The 21,269-nt window shown below is 42.3% G+C and overlaps 1 protein-coding gene across 2 annotated transcripts; it reads left to right on the top strand.

Moving 5' to 3' along the window:
- The first annotated feature begins 355 nt into the window (after positions 1-355).
- Positions 356-15,239, top strand: kcnc4 (potassium voltage-gated channel, Shaw-related subfamily, member 4). 2 transcript variants are annotated; one of them, XM_062459937.1, is made up of 5 exons: positions 356-1,625; positions 9,211-10,147; positions 10,807-11,004; positions 11,264-11,319; positions 13,507-15,239. In XM_062459937.1, the coding sequence occupies exons 1-4, from the start codon at positions 1,026-1,028 to the stop codon at positions 11,299-11,301; spliced, it is 1,773 nt and encodes a 590-aa protein (XP_062315921.1). In that variant the 5' UTR covers positions 356-1,025; the 3' UTR covers positions 11,302-11,319; positions 13,507-15,239. The 2 variants fall into 2 exon arrangements, with proteins under 2 accessions (XP_062315921.1, XP_062315920.1); XM_062459936.1 differs by lacking the exon at positions 11,264-11,319.
- The last annotated feature ends 6,030 nt before the right edge of the window (positions 15,240-21,269 follow it).

Here is a 21,269-nt window from a genome sequence, read left to right on the forward strand (position 1 = left end):
CCTACTATGAGGTTTCTTGAACCACGCAAAGCAACAGACCATGATCAAATGTCATCTAAACTAGTGTGATGAAAACAAGCAACATAGTTCTGATATATGTCAATAATATCACAGTGGGAATGTTGCCCAAATAATACGGATAGATACGATCTGCCTATGTTACTGATGAATAATTTAGATTTTAGTAGACTACATACTTATATAAACAATGTAACAGTGGAAATAAACAGTGGGGCAATATGGTGCTCAGTGATCTAATTGCATCCAAATCAGTACATGAAGAGTTAATTTGTCGAGGAGGTTGCACGCGCCATTCTACGGTGTTGTGTCGTCTAAATTGGTGAGGGAGGAAGGATCCTTACGGAGAAGCAAAACAACCTTATTCTTTCAGCCCCGCTGTTGATCAAATGTATGGAATTATTCAATGCATGCGTACGCGTATATAATTGTTTGGATCACATAACTTGTTGATCTTGAAAAAATAAGAAGGAAAAAAAAGAACTTGTTGCATTTGGTTGAGCTGGATTTTTGTCAGTGTCAATTTTGGAAAACTTTAAACTAGAAAGGGTGAGAAATATGCGATTTACTAAAAACTGAATCAACAATATAATGGAATTTACCCACAAGCCTTCATTTTAAAAGACACATTTGTTGACTGTAGGGTGTCAGACACCCGAGAGAAAGTACAACAGGAAGAATCCAGAAGGCTTTTTTGTGGGGGGGGGGGGGGGGGGAGAAACATTTGTAGTACACACGAGTCAACTCATCTATGAAGCTTATGATCTGTGCCAAATGTGCGCCACAGGACACTGGAACTGTCATTAGAGGAGTTCTAATTTAACAGGTGGTTTTATCTAGCGTGCGCACTTTGGACTTGTTGGGCACATCTACGGACCAGTGAGTAAATGAGCGACATCCTACCTAGATATGTCATGACCTCTCCGCACATTTAATTTGTCCAGAAAAAAATAAATCACCAGAATAAAACCAAAGGGCTATACTGGGCGGTCTCTCTATCTAAATCTATGATTAGCTCGGTGTGTGTTTCGTCTTATCGTGGGCGCAAGTCAGGCAACAAACCTCCATCCAAAACATGTCTGAAGGAAGAGATGGCGAGAGGGGAAGACTCAGACAAAATAATCATCAATGTTGGTGGTATACGGCACGAAACCTACAAGAGCACCCTTAGGACCTTGCCGGGCACCCGTCTCGCATGGTTGGCCGATCCAGACACGCAGGTCACCCCAGAAACGGACACTGAGGAGTTGTTTTTTGATAGGCACCCTGGTATTTTCGCGTATGTTCTAAACTATTACAGGACTGGTAAACTTCACTGTCCTGCCGATGTATGCGGACCCCTGTTCGAGGAAGAGTTGGCTTTTTGGGGAATAGATGAGACTGATGTGGAGCCATGTTGCTGGATGACATACCGGCAGCACAGGGACGCCGAGGAAGCATTAGACATATTCGAACCCCCTGATCCAGACGACACTGACGATGACAGAGAAATACCCAGACGGTTCGGCATCGAAGACTGCCAAGACAGGTCAAGAGGATGCTGTGAAGTTTGGCAACCAAAGATATGGGCCCTATTTGAGGACCCTTACTCCTCTAAGGCTGCAAGAGTAAGTTGCTTCTAGAAATCATACTTTGTTTTCATTGCATGTCTTTTGCATGACGTTTCATGCATTTCGACAATAGCTTTTCCCTCTTAATGCAATAACTTAATCAGTTTTTCATGTTAGCCTTGACATTCGCGCCATTCCCTCTCCAACAGGTGTCTACTCGATTCATAGACTCCACTGTTACCATGCATTCGACGATTTCATTTGAAATCTAGATCGAAAAATCACGAACAGTATGTAATCCAAGATACACTTTAATCTAAATCTGTATTGAATAAAGTCTGCATATGACCTCGATGTCCAATATTACATCCAATTTGAAACACATGCAGCCAGTAATGGAGCCAGCTGTTATATGGTTGTGTCCACATTATTAAATCGTTTGTATAGGCTACAAAGTCTTAAAATGTAAATGGAGTGTGGGTGAGATATCTGACACTCAAAACGTTTATCAACAACATGAAATACTGTAAATCCAAGTGGTTTTCCATGGGAAAGGTGTAAACACGTAATAGAAATCTGACATCTGGGCCTACTACATTCCCAGTCCATACATAAAATACGGAATAATTTGTTACATAGCTACTAAGGTCAGTGTGAGGCCTCTCTCTAATTATTGTCACTTAGTCAAGGAAGGCCTCACGCCCACTTCCCTCTCTGTCCATACATTCCCAGTGCGTCACTATAGATAGGGGTTTGAATGTATGTCTACCTTAGACTATGGTTCTGGTTATTATTGTTTACAACTGGTTATCAAACTGTCTTCAATTGGGTGGACACGTCTGCTAACAAATTATGTCAGTGAGTAGTTATAAAGTGTTACCCATGCTAATGTCTTTTCATCTCTATTGCAGTCATCAGGGTATAAGATGTATATAATTCCCATGTGGTTTGTGTTGTCTGGGGATACTACTGTTTACTGTCTCAGGGGGTGAGTAGACAGCCGCTTAAGACCTTTACAATCAGAGCTCATCTTGGGGCAACAAATAGATCAGGTCCGAGCTGACTGAGGTGAATGCTGATATCACGTTTGAGCAGCTTAGTTCAATGTAAAGCTGGATGTAGCATTGTGTTAATGTGCATACCTGTCAGACTTTAGATTAAGTCTGAATATGAACATGATTGAGTTAAGAATATGTTTAAACTAACTGTGCAACTCTCATTGTTTTTACTGTAACAAGGATTTATCTATACCACATGAAATGTCAGAGAAAGCCTTTAATTGTCTTTGAAAGCTACATCTACGTTGAAACGTTGATCATTTTAGCTCTTGTGATTCAGAATTTCACAGTTTTGTGAGTGCTGTCCCTACATTTAGTCATTTAGCAAACACTCTTATCCAGAGCAACTTTCAGTAAGTACAGGGATATTACCCCGAGGCAAGTAGGGTGAAGTGCCTTGCCCAAGGACACAACGTCATTTTGCACAGCCGGGAATCGAACTGGCAACTTTCAGATTACTAGCCCGATTCCGTAACCGCTGAGCCACCTGACTCCCTACATCACTTGTGCACACTGAACAGAAACAAACATGACAGCATTCAAAGGCATAGTTGCCATAGTCGCAATGCCACCTGAAGGTGACAAACCCAGTGCCTGTCAGTTAATCAGTTTTTTTTTCACTTTGCCAGCTGATCGTTTAGTCAGATTAATTTAAATGGATGCTTTTGGAAGCGGTGTGACAGAGAGGGAAGTGGGCGTGAGGCCTTCCTTGACTAAGTGACAATAATTAGAGAGAGGCCTCACACTGACCTTAGTAGCTATGTAACAAATTATTCCGTATTTTTATAAAACATACTTCTTTTCCCCCAAGCCAGATGTTCATTATCCTCACATCCAGTCACATTCTATGTATGTATGCTCCCTGTGTTCATACTAAAACGATAAACGTAACATTTTAGAGGGATTCACATTAGCTTCATGGCTTTTTTTATTTTCAGAGCGCTTCTCAGCCCATTCCAGGTAATATGGTTCTAAAAGGCCATTGGGAGGTTCTCCGCCATCACAGCAGCCATAAATTCCATCTCCGTCCTTAAGAGCCGGGCCCGGGTGGTGTGCAAGATGCATCCATAGAATCTTTACTATCTGACTGTGACGGCCAGCTGAAAGCCTGAGAGTAGGATATGGATGGTGAACTGATTCATGATTCGATTAATTCAGAGACCCTTATTCTGATTTAAGCATGAGGGATCTAAACCTTATACAGTATCTGGACCCTGATAAGACCTCAGGCTCCATCGTGAAGGTTGTATGACTGTTCTAGATTTAGCATTTGCTTAGATCAACACGAGGGACAGCGGACCAAAGATTCAAAAGACTTGAGTCATGAGGTAGAAGCAGTGTCATGAAGGTATCATACCATTGATCTTTAGTATGTCAACCCTCAGTTAATTGGCTGTGAAAACATTCTGGCTGCTGGGTGATTGTCCCCTGCCGAGACACAGGGAGGTGTTTGCTCTGAGGTGACATGGAATTAATGTACTGCTGGTAAAAGATAGACAATTTGAGGGCTGGCATTTTAGAATGCTAACAGTGACAAAAGACAGAAGGCAGTTTAAAAATATTCCAAATAGCTGAATTGTTGGCTAAAGATTCAGTGACAAGTTGTGATTTAGATATGAGTTTCTCTATGATTTAGTAGTTGATCATGTAATGTGATTTCATGTTTTCCATGGTTTATTATTAGACTAATTCTGGCCTGGTGTCAGCTAACCCCTTGATGTGGTAGATCAATATTCTTTATGTGCTTTAAATAATTGCTGGGGTCTGCCTGGAGTCCCCCTGTGATACATGTACCTCCTCTGGCACACACACACTGTTCCATCTTTGTTGTAAAGACAAGTTACTGTGATTTTCATCCCTTCATCAAAAGACATATGTCCCCTTTACATTAGGTTAAAACACTCTTCTAGATCCCTGACTTCTTGCTTAAACTGTGAGATTATGTTTGTTGTTTTATTCTGCTGTAGTCTGAGCTGTTTGCAGAGAAAAAATTGCCCCCCTAGCTGTGAATCCACTTTGTCGCTCATCAGAATGGGGATGATGGAAGTCTATACAATTACGCCCTTGACCGACAAGGCTGAAATTACCCTATATGGAAACACCTCACAGGCATGAAAGGCTTTCAGAAAGTCATGGCAGGCATGTCAATCATGTCTTTTTCTGCCTCGGATTTAAAAATGCATTTTTTTTTACTTTTTAGGACACAGAGCATACTGTGTCCAAGGCAACCAGCCAACTTCTCACAGTCACAATATAAATCCAGACCAAACTGACCACGTGCCTCCCTATCTATCATCCATGCTGCTGTCTTCTAGGCTGGACGTTATTGACCAGCCATATTTTCCATGATATTTGGACTCTTTCTGGAAGTTTATCTGTTCCAAAGTGTCAAACATCTAAGTCTGAAAGGGGGACCTCTTCCTCTAGATCAACTGGTGAATGTATATGGAACAAAACGATGAGCCAACCCACTAACAAGGTTTTCAAAGAACAAGGTTTCCAAAGAAGCGTCTTAACCCTGACAGAGGCACAGTCTCCTGTGATTTTCCTTTGTGAATGAACTGAACGTCCCTGAAAATGTTTCATCAGCCCTGAAATGTAGCTAATTGATCAAGGTCTATTCAGATACGACAATGCAATGTTGTTCTGTATCTGGACCTGTAATATAATCCTTGTGTTGTCTGTGTAAAGGCATTGTTTAGGGAGCTGAAGTAACATGCTAACAGTAGCAGCTGGGACCTTGGCACCTGGCTCCCCTTCAGGCTTCTGACTAGGGGGCACAGTGCCATAGACTGTCCGAGGGGTAGTCCACACAGATGGATTATGTAAATATTGTAACTGCTTTTTTAAAATCCTGGCATTATTTGTTGACAAAATATGGTTATGAGCAGAGTGTAGAGCATGCATCTGGTATACTGAACTAAAAAGCACAAAACAAGGCCCAGTGTATGTTTGGTCAATATGTGGTATTACTGTTTGTAACTGTTGTGTTCGGCAGAGCATTATGGCAATCCACACTGGAATAAGACTAGCAATCGTTCAAACATTGTGACAGTGTTTGAATTGGCTGATACTAATATTAAAAGCAGTATCATGGTAGCCCTTGGTGTCAAGCTATAAACACACAGACACACATTCAAATGTTGTCAGGTTGGCTGGCAAACGCAAACAATCGCCCATGAGTCCAGACACGGTGGCTCTCCACGGTTCCACATGCTAAGACGATGGGAGAAATCACACACACGCATGCACAGGTGGAGTGCAGGGCTGGTCCTTTTATGAGCAGAAGGATATGTTCCCTTCTCTTCTCCAGGCCTCCATTAGCTCCCCTCACAGAGTCCAGTTGGAACAGATTCTGTGCAGATGTCCAGATCTGTTTAGCTCTGGGATAAACCGTTGGCATTTTAATAAACCATGGGGCTCGTTGGCTTCTTCGACAGAGAAGCTGAGCTTGAGGGATCACCTTTTTATTAGGGGCCACTTGTCAGCTGTGTTATAGAAATGTATTCAGTAGTTGCTAAGCTACCGTATGTTATTACAGTGTGTAACAAGAATAAACTATATTTGGAAATAAAAGGCAATTCGTTAAATATTCAAATGAGAGCTGTTGCACAACAACAAGTTCTATTCCATTTAGAACGGATTGTGATGGATGAATGATGTTTCGCATTGACAAATGTAGTGAATCTAAATTTGATGATTTAGAAATTATAATTCAAGTCACAGGAGTTATTGAAAGGCACTTTTGATCCTCCGATTTATTCATCCTTACCACTGAATGTGTTCATCCATGACAGTGCCACCCAACACTTATTGAAATCAATGTGCTAGTCGTCATTACCATAACCAAATGTTAAATTCATACATTTTCAGCTCCATGCTTTTACACCTTAAACAATTTCACGCAACAGTGACTAGCGCAATTACAGTGATGAGATGATTATGAATCTGCTCTGCAATAGTCCCACCTCTGATGGTGATCTCAGGGGTATACCCTAAACACAGGCCATCCCAACCAGACACAGGCCTTCAGAAACATTGTTTGCTTCATGGCTCATTGACCTTTAGCATAGAGATTATGCCAGCACCCAAAGGATGCAGTTCCTGTTCCATGTTTAGGTTACAATCAACCGACTGCAAACACATACAGGGCAAGCACCATCCAAGGTTTATCGACCCCCTGCTAAAATGCTACTAACTTGTACTTTTTTTCGTTTGAATCCTAATCGAGAACGTTGGATAGCGGCTGTTGAGTCACTGCCTTCTTATTCATGCTGAATTGCAGTGCATTGTGTGGTGAGGGTCCACAGGTCTTCGTGAGGAACATATGCTACTTTTTTTCGTTTGAATCCTAATCGAGAACGTTGGATAGCGGCTGTTGAGTCACTGCCTTCTTATTCATGCTGAATTGCAGTGCATTGTGTGGTGAGGGTCCACAGGTCTTCGTGAGGAACATATGCAACAGGTCAACAAGCCGCGGGTGAATCTGGAGGTATCAAAGGCAGTAGGAACACGGCGGGGTATTTTGACAGGGTATGCAACACATGTCAGACTGGTATGTAACATTGGTGTGAGCTGTCTGGCAGGTTGTCCTTGCCAGGCACATGCAGCTACTCACATTATAAAAGCCCTGGATGCTTCTGTTCTCCAGGGAAGTGTGGAGAGGTCTGGGAGAGAATAAATGAGAGGACATGATAGGTACAACTGCATACACAAGATGTGTGTGTGTTTGTTAGTAGACGTGAAGGTGTGTGTCTGAGAAGGAAAGGTAAGGAGATAATGATAGTTGCTTTTCCATTTTTTTTGCTCAACTCATGATTGTATCTCTCCTCTTGTTGCAATTAATGTACAATACCTTTTACAAGGTTGCTGTCCTTCACTAAACTCATGTTGAACTAACAATACACTTGCTTCTAACGCATGGGTTCCAGTTATCCTAGAAACATCCATTACCCAGTGGTTTCATATGCGATACCAAGTACCTCAAACCCAAAACTATACAGTGTACTTTAGCATACAGTACATATTTAACACATTTCTTTCTCTTTAGATAAAAAGAACATTTAACAGAAGTAATCCCTAGGACACATGGAAGCCCCCCCACCCCCTAACACACACACACATACAAATGCAATTTATTCTAGAAGGATTACTGTGTTACACCAGACAAATGCAATTTATTCTAGAAGGATTACTGTGTTACACCAGACAAATGCAATTTATTCTAGAAGGATTACTGTGTTACACCAGCAAAGTACCATGCGCTTTATTAATGTGGTGTACAGTATACTAACAAACCTAACAAAAAAGGGGATCTTGTTGGTTCCAAAATGAGAAGATGCATTACACCAGGATTTTCTACTATGTATTTGGTTGAACACTTCTGGATACTGCTGGTGCATTTGTTTTAGCCCTGAAAAGGGGATGAACTGCTGCTAAGTGCATGCTTGTGCACATATTTAACCAGCTGGGAGATGAGCAGGGGTAGATATGTAATGTAATACTGTACGTCCGGAACATAGCAAACACTAATGATAGATCATCCCCTACAATGCTAACACACACAGACATGGCTATTGCAGGGCAGGGAAATCAGTCAAAGAAAGGGACAATGTTTTCAAAATGTTTAGAGTTATACACCTGCCTCAAATCAATTTATACTACTATTGTAAACATGCACATCTTTTGATGTTAGGACTTCAAAACAACAAGGGATATGAGTGTATTATCAGGTGAGATATTGTGGGAGGAAGCCACATCCTTGCTAACTTCCAACAAAATGGCAGATGAACGTAAACATGCTGTATGTCTCCCAGATCTTTGGTAAGCCTGTGGGGCTTCTCTCTTTTTGCTTCAAGCTACATTTCCTGGTGAGCTACACGGGCATGCTGTGGTTGTCATGGCTCCTTCCTCCCTCACAGCCCCACACTCCCCCTCCCCCACCTCCAGACTCATACGCCTTATGGCTGGTGGCTGAAGCCTCCTATTAGCACAAGCTCATTTAGCGCAGGTTCGTTAGTTAGCCAAACACAATACTGTTCCAGAGCCAAAACTGTTTATTTGGCTTGCAAAGTGGTTGTTTATAGAGTGTGATATGTTCCCTTGGTGTACTGGTGAAATCCATCCACCTACATTAACCATTGGCATTGCTTATTAGGATGAACATTTACCACTATACAAGCGGATTGGCATTCAAGAAAAGGAATTAATTTTTCTCTTGCCCTTTTCTATGTGTATGAGTCCATGAGCGTTGTTGGAGCTGTGATATGAACAAGTCCCTGGTGTCTCTGGATCTCAGAGGCCATGATTGTGGATGCTAACAAAATCAGTTCTGTTTGGATAGGGGAGTTTGTTGTCAGAAAGCTTTTGTCTAGACTTTTATACAGTAAAACTGTATTGTGAAGTAAAAACAACAGCCACACGGTTGCTGAAAGTTCAACCAGATCAACCAGTCCTAAACATGTTTTCACTACACTTGAAGCCTCAGTGTATTGTTGACCAAAGCACGCCACAGGGTTGACAGAGGAAGTAGTTTCAGTTTTTCTGCTTTACTGGTCGTGACTGGTGTTTTTTTTCTCCTTCAGGGTGTCGCCTTTGCCTCTCTCTTCTTCATCCTGGTCTCCATTACCACCTTTTGTCTGGAGACCCACGAAGCCTTTAACGACCTGATCAACCACACAGATCTGGTGACAGTGGCCAACGTCACCACCACAGTGGTCACCTGGGAGGTTGTGACTAAGCCCGTCCTCAACCTGGTAGAGGGTGTGTGCGTGGTTTGGTTCACCTTTGAGTTCCTGGTGCGCATCATCTGTTGCCCAAACAAGGTTCTCTTCATCAAGAACATGCTCAACGTCATCGACTTTGTGGCCATCCTGCCCTTCTATCTGGAGTTGGGCCTGAGCGGCCTGTCGTCCAAAGCCGCTTCCGACGTCCTGGGCTTCCTCCGGGTGGTGCGCTTTGTCCGGATCCTGAGGATCTTCAAGCTGACGCGTCACTTTGTGGGTCTCCGTGTGCTCGGCCACACCCTGAGAGCCAGCATCAACGAGTTCTGCCTCCTCATCATCTTCCTGGCCCTGGGCGTGCTCATCTTCGCCACCATGATCTACTACGCCGAGCGCATCGGCGCCGAACCCGACGACCCGCGCGGTTCCAAACACACCCACTTCAAGAACATTCCCATCAGCTTCTGGTGGGCGGTAGTCACCATGACGACACTGGGCTACGGGGACATGTACCCCCAGACGTGGCTGGGCATGATGGTGGGGGCGTTGTGCGCCTTGGCGGGGGTGCTGACCATCGCCATGCCCGTGCCCGTCATTGTCAACAACTTTGGGATGTACTACTCGCTGGCCATGGCCAAGCAGAAGCTCCCCAAGAAGAAGAAGAAGCACAACCCGAACCCCGACGTTCCAACAGACTCTGTCTCCTTTGGGATATCCGGTACCAACTCTCCCAGGGACAGCACCCAAAGTGACACGTGTCCTCTGGCAGCTGAGGAGAGCAGTGGCAGAAACCGCTCAGGTCAGCACCATACCCATTCATTAGGGGTGGGAATCTTTTGGTACCTCACGATTCAAATCGATTCCTGGGGTCACGATTCGATAAAAAATTGATTCAAGATTTTTAATTAAAAATAAATAAATCTGTATATGCTTACATTTGATTCCAGTTTGCTGTTTAGTGTTACTTAAACGTATAAAACGTATTTTTAAAAAGTGTTACTTAAACTTATAAAACTTTAATCAATCTGAATCGCTAGAAGACTGAACCGCGTGAGTGAATGTGAATCGATTTTTTCCCCCACCCCTACCATTCATTCTCCACATCAGATTGGCATGGTGTCCATTACAGTTGTTTGTCTCTGAAACAGCGTAAAGTGAAGTGAATATAGAATGGAACTCTGTATTTTTTTCATGTTGTTTTTCTCTCGTCAAAATTGTAAACTCAACTTGCTGTTATTATGTGTCCCAAAGTCTTCTTAATGTTTCTTTGACAGACAGGGCCTAATTAGGCACCATCACGTAAACACAGACTGATCCAATTATTTTCAGGGATCTCGGGTCAAATTGAATCTCAGCACAGTAAAACTGTGTTTTTGTTGGATGCAGCACCCTTTCCCCTGAAGGGATGTTGAGTAAAAGCTTTGGCATTTACTGGCTTGTGTTGTGCTCTCCTGTCAGACTCCAAGCAGAATGGGGACGCCAACGTAGCCCTGTCGGAGGAGGAGCGCTGCAGCCTGACCCAGCCCCTGTCTCCTAGCGACAAGTGGACCCTTCGGCATTCCCGCGCGCGTGACAACAAGGCAAAGAAAGAAGCCACCTGCTTCCTGCTCACATCTGGTGACTTCTCCTGCCCTGGAGAACCCAAAATCCGCACAGGTAGGTCATCCACATCTAATCCAAACTGTGGACACCATATCCTTCCATAGACCACACACACAAACTTTTTGTCAATAGGTTAGAGAGGAACTCATCATGAACCAACATGAAACCTTTTTATCAACTCCAGTTCAACCCCCAACTTGACCGTGGAGGTGTATTATTTAGTCATGACTCGCCAGCCGGTTAAAAGGAAAATCAACTAAAGAGCTTTACAGTACTAATTGCATCATCTATCTGTCTGCTCCCTGAAATATAGCCTTGGATAAAGGTGTGAATAAGACTGTCATGGCGTGACAACAAGAATGGTGACAGGTACGCAATAGCAACAGACAGTGTTAAAGTATTCTAATAGCTAATATTTAGATCATAGATACATGCATTGGCAACTAAGTTGTAACAATGCAGTCACAGGTGCCATGGGGGGAGGGGGGGGGGGGGGTATTGTATTATTAGATCATGTTAAGTATTTTTTTACTACAGGAAACAGGGGAGCATGTGGCCAAGGCAGAGACTCTTGTTTGCACACCTCCTAATTCAGCTCATTACCAGCTGCTATCAGTCTGCAATCACTCTCTGCTTGAATGGCCTGCTGAATCTCAGATCTTAGCGCCCAAATTCCCCAAGGGCCCACACAGTAAGAAGAAGCTCTATATTTGGGTGTAATGGATTCATTTCTCACATCTCGAGCAAACATTCCACCCTTTGACATCCTGACTGATTCTTATCAGCAGATGGCCTGAGCATTTTACCCATGATTTCATCTGAAGATGAGACTCCTGCCAAAACTCATTAGAACACTAATATCAAGGAAAGACAACAGTCAGTCTCTTAGCTCAACCCTAATGAGAGTAATGTTTATCAATCAGGTTTGTTGTGTTTTTTGTCCTTTAACACCATGAAAGGAAACTAGCTTTCATCATGTCAACTAAAACCTTTCCAGACTTTGACGGAAACAGTTTTGGTAATGATGGAACCTATGGAACATGCCATTGTTGGAGTCAAAATCAAGTTGAGTCAAAATCCCAGTTCCTCGATCAGACCTGTCAGAACGTTGATAAGGGAATGGGACATGTTCTGATGGGTGATAATGGCTAGAGGGGGAAGCAGTGTAATACCCCTTGCCTGCCCAAAGACAGATCCATCCTACATAGATCAATAGAAGTCTTGACAGATCTAATCGTACCAGTGACTCCAGCCCTGGGAAAATGAACTGTGATTGCACTATGGAATGCTTCTGCCACGAGAATCTATCTTGGATAAACAAATGGACCCCCAAGCCATTCTGGGTGGCACTAAGTACATATAGTACATTCAATCTGTTTCACAAATCAACATGTGACAGAAATGCCCTCAAATGTGGCAAAAGTAATGAACTGATAGTTTGTTTTGTTTATGACACGGACAAATGGTAGGGTGTGCTGATGGAACTGCCAGCCCTCATTTAGGGTCAGTAGACAACAACAAAGGGAATCTGAGAAAAGCCAGAAGCCCACATAAACAATCGTTGCTCTACCTTCCCTTAACTCGGACATAGGAAGAGAGACAGAAAGAGAGAAGGAGGTAATTCGATACCGAACCCTGTGTCTGGTAAGTGTGTGGATAATGATATCCCAGTTTATTATCGAAGAATATCGCACAAACTCTCACATATTACTGCACGTTAGCCTCAGGGAGGGGCTAAAGATACGCACCGATGCGTGACAATATCAAATCAATTAATTAGATCAAAATTCACTGCAACAAAAATAGTCATGTGTACAATAGGAAAGTGGTAATTACAGACATTTTTGATTGAAACCTGGAACTGGATTAAAGCCTACTGGTTGTGGCTCTGAGGTCAATCTCATAGTGGAGGTGACCCACTATATCCCTGGATTACACAGGATGTGGTGTTGAGTAATGTATCACAAGGGCAACAGGGCAGAGAAGGGGCAGATATCTGAAAACCACTTTTGATTCATATCAGGACAGGCAGCGTGCTGCACCACACAAATGAGTTGAAACGCAGAAGTAAACAGTGCGTCTGTCACAGCCCAGTCACACCCAAGTTCCTCCAGCACAGACAGCCCCTTATCTAACCCACAGTGGCTTCACAGTGTGACATGTGCCTGCTCACTTCTCCAAATTGGGAGCGTAACCATGTAGTAAGCCAGTCAACCGCCTTTGAAAGCCAACAGCAACTAACAGCAGCATTAAACACAGAGGCAGGGTTTTGTGCAAAGGGGAAGCCTCTACTCCCAAATGACTCTTCAACTTGATTGCCACTAATAGGCTTCAATTAGTAGCATGGTCATAGCGCACATCTTCCGCCTAGCTTTCTAAGCTGACATGCTATGATATTCAGGGGGCTTGGCGTAAGGGAGTTTTAAAATGTACAGTCTTGGCAGGGTGTGGATCAGTTTACTAAATGTACCCAGTATACTAAATGTTGTAGATCTGGAAGTCTTGATATGATATTCTTATATTTGTCGAATTTCCAAATTGTCTTTTTTTATACAGAGAGCTGCAAAGATGTCCTCGCCGCGACAGGAAACTATGCCCAACCTGAAGTGACCACACTGACCTGAAGCTGATTGGCTGTTGAAAGGTTGACCTGTGTGCACATAGGTTGAATGGGTGGGACAGAGCAATGCTGAGGACGTCCTCTCTCACCAAAATGAAGATGGGATTCATGTTCACTTCTGTTACTCACTGTTACACTTACATACCAACAAACTTATCTGATACTTTAAGAGGTGTAGTTCTATAAACTCATATGTCTATCAAAGCATTTCTGCATGTATGGCATGATCTCTCACTCTATGATGTACTCTGAACCAGAACAGAATAGGACTTATAGACCTTCAGAGTAACTAAATATCTGAAGTGACGGATTTGTCATTGATTTTTTAGTTACTTTATTATGAGTTGCAATTATGAACCAATAGTTCCAACAGCATTTTTCAAGATATTGCTATCCAACATTTGGGATGAATGAGGTTTTACATTGTGCACAGTTCTTTGGAGTCTGTAAAACCAGATCATTGTTAATTAAGATGTCCTCTTTTCATCCATAAATTGTGGTTAATAAGAATGAAGATACAGCGGAAAAGTGTGAATATCACGTTGTACAGTCAAAGTTACTGTAAATCAAGCTCTGAAAACTTGAAATCATTGTCCCAAGTTGACTCCATGAAGTCAGGTCAAGTACAGCTTTGTTTGAACTAAAACATAACAGTACAAAGCATTTTGGTCTCTGGCTCGTGTTGTGCCTGCATTTCCTAAGGCAGCCTAGAGAGAAAGCATGCAGACAGGAGTCAAGAGTGGACATAGCGGGCTGTGACTAGCAGGGCTCCAACTTTCCCTGGTAAACAAAATGTCCCCCAAGTCTTATACAAAAAAAGAGGAAAAAAAGACTAGAGATCTTACTGTGTCATCATTGCATTAGCTATAAACCATCCACTCATCATTGCTCGTTGACAAGGGACCAAACGTAGGCTCTATGAGATTGTACAGTAGGTTTGTCATCACCATTGTTAGTTCATACGTTGTAATGCATCGTAAAGACACATTCTATAACGTGACAGCAGTTCCAGTTGTGCCTAATGTCGAGTCATAGAGCTTGTGTGCAGTAATGTAGACGTAGATTTGTGCCAGAACTCTCAGTGGTTTGAGATCTTTGTGTAACCCCAGCATAAGTTGCTTGGGGGAGAAAATACATAAAATAAAATATTATGGTTTCTATCACAGGTGACTTACTATATTCCTCATGGTCTACCATAGTTGCCTTATGTTTAAATAAGCAGATGGTTCAGTTTTTTTTAATTATAATTTTCAATCCCCATTTTTATGCTGACACAAATGTCTATATCTTTTATGTAAACGTAAAAGCACATTTGTATGTAGCACAATATACTGAAGCATTCCTAAACCTCTAATTCTATACAAACTGCTCAGCTAACATCAATGAATTAAAATGAATGAAGAAAATAAAATGTTTAGATTCTTGTTCCATCTGTCTATATTATACAGCCTTCTTTCCTACTTTACTGTTGATTTTATTTATAGTGGGGAGAAAACAATAGATGAATCCCATGTTGTCATCATAGATTGAATATGAAACAGTGGTGGTTGTAAAATAAAACTCAGTTAAAGCTGTCAGATGCCATGTGTCTGCACACAGTTGATATCTTGAACCATGTCGGTATGTGTTCATCTGCCAGAATACAAATAAAATCAACCTCATGTTTCAACTTGTGGAATAATTGCCAGGGTACCCTTCTACCTATTTTATCTCACTGTTGAATGTTTCATTGAAGATAGCCGTCATATAATATAACATTTTGTATTCATTTACCACCAAACAGTATACCACATGGTAAGGGTCTCTCTAAAGCAGTGGTTCTCAAACCTGTCCTCAAGGACCACCTGTCCTGCATGTTTTAGATGTTTCCCTGCTCCAACACACCTGATTCAAATGAATGGTCGTTACCAGGCTTCTACAGATAGATAACGACCCATTTATTTGAATCAGGTGTGTTGGAGCAGGGAAACATCTAAAACATGCAGGACAGGTGGTCCTTGAGGACAGGTTTGAGAACCACTGCTCTAAAGCCACCATAAGAAGGTCCTTCCCATTCCTCCGGTTCTCTAGCGCTTGGATGATTACATAGTTAAGGTGTTGATGGAGCACACCAGCATCTCCATGGAGATTTTGGACAATCAGCTAGGCTAATTATTGTTCAGCTTCTCCGATTCTCTTCTGTCTCTTCATCTCTGGCACAAACACACAGGTGCACAAACACACAGGTCCCAGACACGCACCCACACAAAACACACACACACACAAATTGTAGTTGAGGGTGTGAACATCATTATAGCTGATGCCTTTACAGAGCAGTGTTTGATGTGGAGAAATGGAGTGTGCAGTGTTCTGTGAGTTGGGCCTGACAGAGAGCAGCAGATGACATCAGTGAGTCACAGACATCAAGCCGGTATGAATATTAAATCAGGCTCCAGACGGCTGCAGACAGTCTGGAGCCTTTCAGTAAGTCACCGGTGGATTCAGATGTGGATGCATTCAAAGGCAGCAGTGCGACAGAAAAATCAAGACGACTGTGTGTCTTTTGTGTCACTCACAAAAAATGTACTTGCGCGCAATCTCTGCAAATATGATAGCTGAAACAGTTTAGCTATCGGTAATAACCTACTTTGGTGGCTGGCTGGATGTCAACGTCTTTCATTCTGAGTAATGTTGCGTTTAACTGAATTCACTCCTTTAGCCCTTATTGTGATGATAATTGACTCCTTGTAAGTAGCAATGAGTCTGTAATGTGTGATTGCATATGAATGTCCTATTGCATGAGAATGTTGTATTACACCACAGGGCCATTCACATTTGAATGGAGCTGGGATTTGCAGCTCACAAAAGTCTCAATTGTTTGAACACGTTAACCACCACCCTGAAGTTATTAAAATCTTTGTCCAAGGAGAAGTTATTTAAATTACATTTTACTGATTCCACAATTACAATCATCACACTATGTAATAAGTTGATGACTGTCTGACTGACTGACCGACTGACCGAACTGTGACTTGTGAAAGTCAACTGGGCAGTTTGAGCAGACGGACATCTGTCTGACCCAGAGGTGGAAGTGACGGGAATGGTGTCTACAGATTTGGCCTGTCCTACCTGAAAACTCCCCTTTCCTTGTTTCTCTTCATTTGTTATTTTTACCCTCCTACAAGCGTTGCTATGGCGATGCGGAACGCAGTTTCCATGGAGAAAGCGGCTCATCCTCCCTAGCCCCCAGCCAGGTCACGGGGGAGCCAATCGTCAGTAACCTGTGAAAGGCAGCCATCTTGACTACTCTTGGGGGTAATATGGGACTGTTACATGCTTGACCTCAACACTACTATTGAGGGCATCTGAGAGGTACAACGTTTCTGTATCCTACTGTACATTCAGTCAACTAGGAAATAGTGTAGGTTTTAAATACTGGAAAATCTATTGTTCTCAATCACTGGGCATTCTCAGGATGTAGGCTCTGCGGTATAGCATCACAAGGTAAGCATGCTGTGACTGTTGTTTGATAGGGATTTTTAATGGTTGTGATGATGGTAAGAAGATAAGACTATGCGTCACTGATGGATTATAACAACAACAGGTCTAAAAACACTTGAGAGCCTGGAGAGAGAGAGCGACAGGAAGTGGTTTTGAAACCCCAGTGGCACACATTGCTTTCTGTCCAAATAGCTTGTCAGATGCACTGTGGATGATAATTCATTTTACTGTTGAGCTTGTCAAGCCATGTTGATTTGAATGAAGAACACCAGTGGGTATTCAAATTCACACATCACACATTGTTTTAGCTCCATGTGTCTCATGTACATCTGGAAAATGAGGTGAGACGATACTAATCTGTGCATGGAGCTTTTGGGTGTGTGAAGGTAAATGGAATACTCTACACATGTCAAACATAGGATTCTTCATCTGATGCAAACCAATGTTCAAAGCTGCCAAAAAACACCCTCTTTCCTTTTAATGCAAATTCCTGGGTCTGTTGTCATCATCAAAAGACTGACAATTACTCGTTTCAAATCCGGGATTTCCCCCACAGCACATGAATGACTACATGAATAATCATGGCATCCTAAGCCAGTGAACAGCATGTCTTCACCACATCAGAATCATCAGGTTCAATTGGTTCAGCCCGGCCAATCAGTATTCCGATGCTGTCCCCATCACGCCAACCCTATTTCAACCGATTCCGCGCCTCTTAAGCACAAAACGAACAGAGCGAAGACAGAGGCGCAACATCGTTGCCATGGTGACCCGGTTCCAGGGCGTTGTTTTTTTCCCCTCTTCCCTTTCTTTTCTCTCCCCATTCCGAGCATCATCCCTCTGTCAGTGGAGAGAGCCAATCCCCGGTAGTCTCCCTGAAGCTTGAGTGAAGATGTGACAACAGCCCTGCTGTCATACACAGGCACCAGTTTGTGACATACAGAGCTGTATGTCATTCTCCTGACATATCCCAGCTCACCGCTGGACCTAATGGTATATTGTATTGTTGCAAAGACTCAAGCTATGCTGGTGGTAGTACTCACTGAGAGTTAAAGACAACATTTGGCCTTTTTCAACTAGAAAATAAGTGATTGTTGGAACATTGTATTTAGTCATAGAATTATTTTTGGAAATATCCACACAAATCCTAGTCTGTACAGTCAGTCAAATTTGCTGTCTTTTGAATAAAAGCAGAGAAGAAAAAGAAGCCTTATCCTGTCAGTCTTATAACAACACCGTTGTTTGTAAAGAGCAGTGAAGAAGAATGATGCCTCTATCAACACACCTAAGGGGTTCTCCTGCCATCGAAACATGATTGTGTCCAACAGGAGAGCAGAGTCTCTGAGGAGTCACTAATGGACACCACTTATTTTTTCAGTTTCACTGTATACAAGGAAATAAGAGTGATAGCGAAGGAAAGAGAGAGAGAGAGAAGGAGTGAGTGAGGGAGGGAGAGAGAGAGAGAGAGAGAGAGAGAGAGAGAGGGGGGGGGGGGGAGGGAGGGAGGGAGGGAGAGAGGGAGGGAGCGAGAGGGACAATCAGATAGAAGGAAGAAGGGAAGAAGGGTCAGGAAAAGAACACTTAGTGTCTTCTGACTGCAGGTTTCCATCAGTTAGAGCCCAGGATGTCAACAATATACCACAACCCCCCACATCTCCTCACCTCATCCTCTACCTTTCTCACCACTGCCACCACCACTCCCATCCCTGGTCCAGCAATCCTTCCCCATCCATCTCCCCACACACAATCTATAACACCACATGTGCTACCGGAGGGAGAGCCAGGTGTATGCTAATGTGACAGAACGGGCTTTGATGCCTGAGTGGCAGTGGCTTCGTCTTTATGCAACACCATTAAACCAAACAAGAAGCCGGGATCGCTCATTTAAATATGAGTCAGCTAAGCAGTAGGCTGGTTGTTGAAGTAACCAATCATTATCCTGTCATTTAGCCAAAAGTAAGTGGTATTGCATTTATGTTACGCCCAAAAGCAGTTCAAATGATTCCACCATCTTATACTTTCAGATGCTTATTTTTTTTTTTGCTTTCGCTTAAAATATTGTTGTATGAAGGCCAGGATCACAATACAATGTTGTCATACCAGCTTTTGAGCGTTCACCAAACTAAAACATTATACACCTTTGTAGCTTTGTTTCCGTCCTGTGAAAGTTAGGTCGACATGGCATGGGTTGATCATTGTGGCAAAAAGTTGATTTAACCCTAGAATATCATGAAATGTTCTTAACCAATCACACTGTAGGGTGATAACTACCCATACAATGTTATAAAGCTATATTTTATTTTTAAGCAAATGGACAGATGAATAAAAGCATTATGGAAACTTGAATAAATTCACTTTGACATTTGAATTGGAAATACATATACAATATAAACTGTAGGTGATGTACATCCTGTTTCCGACCAATAATAACCATAGTACAATAGGCCTGGCATAAACAACCACATTTCACAATGTATGCTTCATGTTTGGCTACCTGCAATGTTTGGGGCTATCTCGTTGTTATGATCAGTGACCTATGCAATGTAAAACTCTCTCTTGGAAATCGCTTTGGATAAAAGCGTCTGCTGAATGCATAAATGTAAATGTATAAACACCACCATACAGCGACGTGGATCCATTCAACATAAACAGAGATATTTCACGCATACATTAAAATAAGCCTTCTTTAATACAACATTTAAATGTTTATGATATTTTACATGTTGATTTCATCCAAGTCCTAGAGCAAGCGAAAATGGCCCACTGTTCCTCTTCCCAGAGGAGACTCAATCAGGTGTAGAATACAGCCTTCGTAATGAGCCCAGACACAGCGGACGAGCGGTCGAACGAGCGACCGACGAGCCATGCAAACAGTGACAGCTGGAGACACAACACATGTAAACAATACACAGTCAGACCGTTTGGACAAGACTTAGAAAGTATGACAGACCTGTGAGGGAATGTGTGGACGGGTACACGCGGGTTTGTGTGTAGTGTGGGTCTGCGGTGTGGTGAACAATGTTATAACTGTTTGAGGAATTACAATTCAAAGGGAATGATGAGAAAGATGAAGTGAAATTGTATCCATCGTGACTTTATTGTTATGAAGTGCAGTAAAATGTGTGGGCATAGCAGAAATGACTACTGATGTGTGTCCTAACCAAGTGTGAACCAAAATAGTGTTGTTTTGTGTGAAAGTTACAGATTGATGCCCATTATGTTGTACACTGTATACAGCCTATGGAGGACAGTATCATTTAGCTTTTTAAAGCAGCATATCCAGTACCTCTTAAAAGTCAAGAAAGCCCATCTCCATTAGTATATACACATTTGCCTTTTACAGTAACTCAATCTATCAGGCACACACACACACACACACACACACATGCATGCTAGCACACACAGCCATTCAGATCCATAACTTCTAAAGGAACTCTTCAATAAAACAAGTAGATTCAATTGGAATATTAATCAACATTAAACTTGAAAAGGAACGTTTTCCTCATACGGCTTATTGCTTCTTTTATTCAGATGGACCACTATTATGAAGTGCTACGCTTTTACAGTAATACCGCCTTCTTGAGATGGCTTATATATTTTTACTGTAGCCCATTACAAAAAACCTTCCTGATCTCCAATCAACAAGGTAGAGAGCCTGTCCTGGGTTTGTGAAATGTCTAATCAGTGTCCACTTCCTCTCCCAAAAAGCTGACAATAGATCAGCCCTCTGACAACCACTTGGACAACCACTTGTAATCCTTCTGTTTGATATATCGTGCATCACACACATTAAGAGGCTGATGCATTAATGATGAAATCTCCCCCTTTTTTTATGTGGTTCATTAAATAATAAATGCATTTCCTTTGGCTGTATGTGTGAGGATGAGTGTATCTATGACAAGTGTATGACAAAGAAAAGTAATGAGTACAATGTAATGCCCTTGTAACCTTGGAATTCTTGGAAACATGAAATGTTCCTACGCTTGAAAATAATTTGAAGAATGAATTAAAGAGACAAGTCTGGCCTGAAAACATGATGAAATACCTCAATCTGCAAATGTTGCTTAAAAAAAACCCTGTACATTTATTTATTTATTTTAAATATTGATATTTTGTGGTCCCTCTAGATACCTCTGAATTTATGAGTATCCCGAAGTGTGAGCCGGCATGGTAGAGCACCAGCTGGGCACAGGCGGTAGAGCCATGTGAGAATATGACT

This window comes from Osmerus eperlanus, chromosome 4, assembly GCF_963692335.1.
Source record: "Osmerus eperlanus chromosome 4, fOsmEpe2.1, whole genome shotgun sequence".
NCBI lineage: Eukaryota > Metazoa > Chordata > Actinopteri > Osmeriformes > Osmeridae > Osmerus > Osmerus eperlanus.

What these genes read in the sequence shown, in the direction of transcription:
- kcnc4 (XM_062459936.1), top strand. Translation starts at nt 1,026, where the DNA reads ATGATTAGCTCGGTGTGTGTTTCGTCTTATCGTGGGCGCAAGTCAGGC. An exon ending in ACTCCTCTAAGGCTGCAAGA is followed by an intron (nt 1,626 to 9,210) that starts GTAAGTTGCTTC and finishes TTTCTCCTTCAG; the next exon opens with GGTGTCGCCTTTGCCTCTCT. An exon ending in AGAACCCAAAATCCGCACAG is followed by an intron (nt 11,005 to 13,506) that starts GTAGGTCATCCA and finishes TTTTTTATACAG; the next exon opens with AGAGCTGCAAAGATGTCCTC.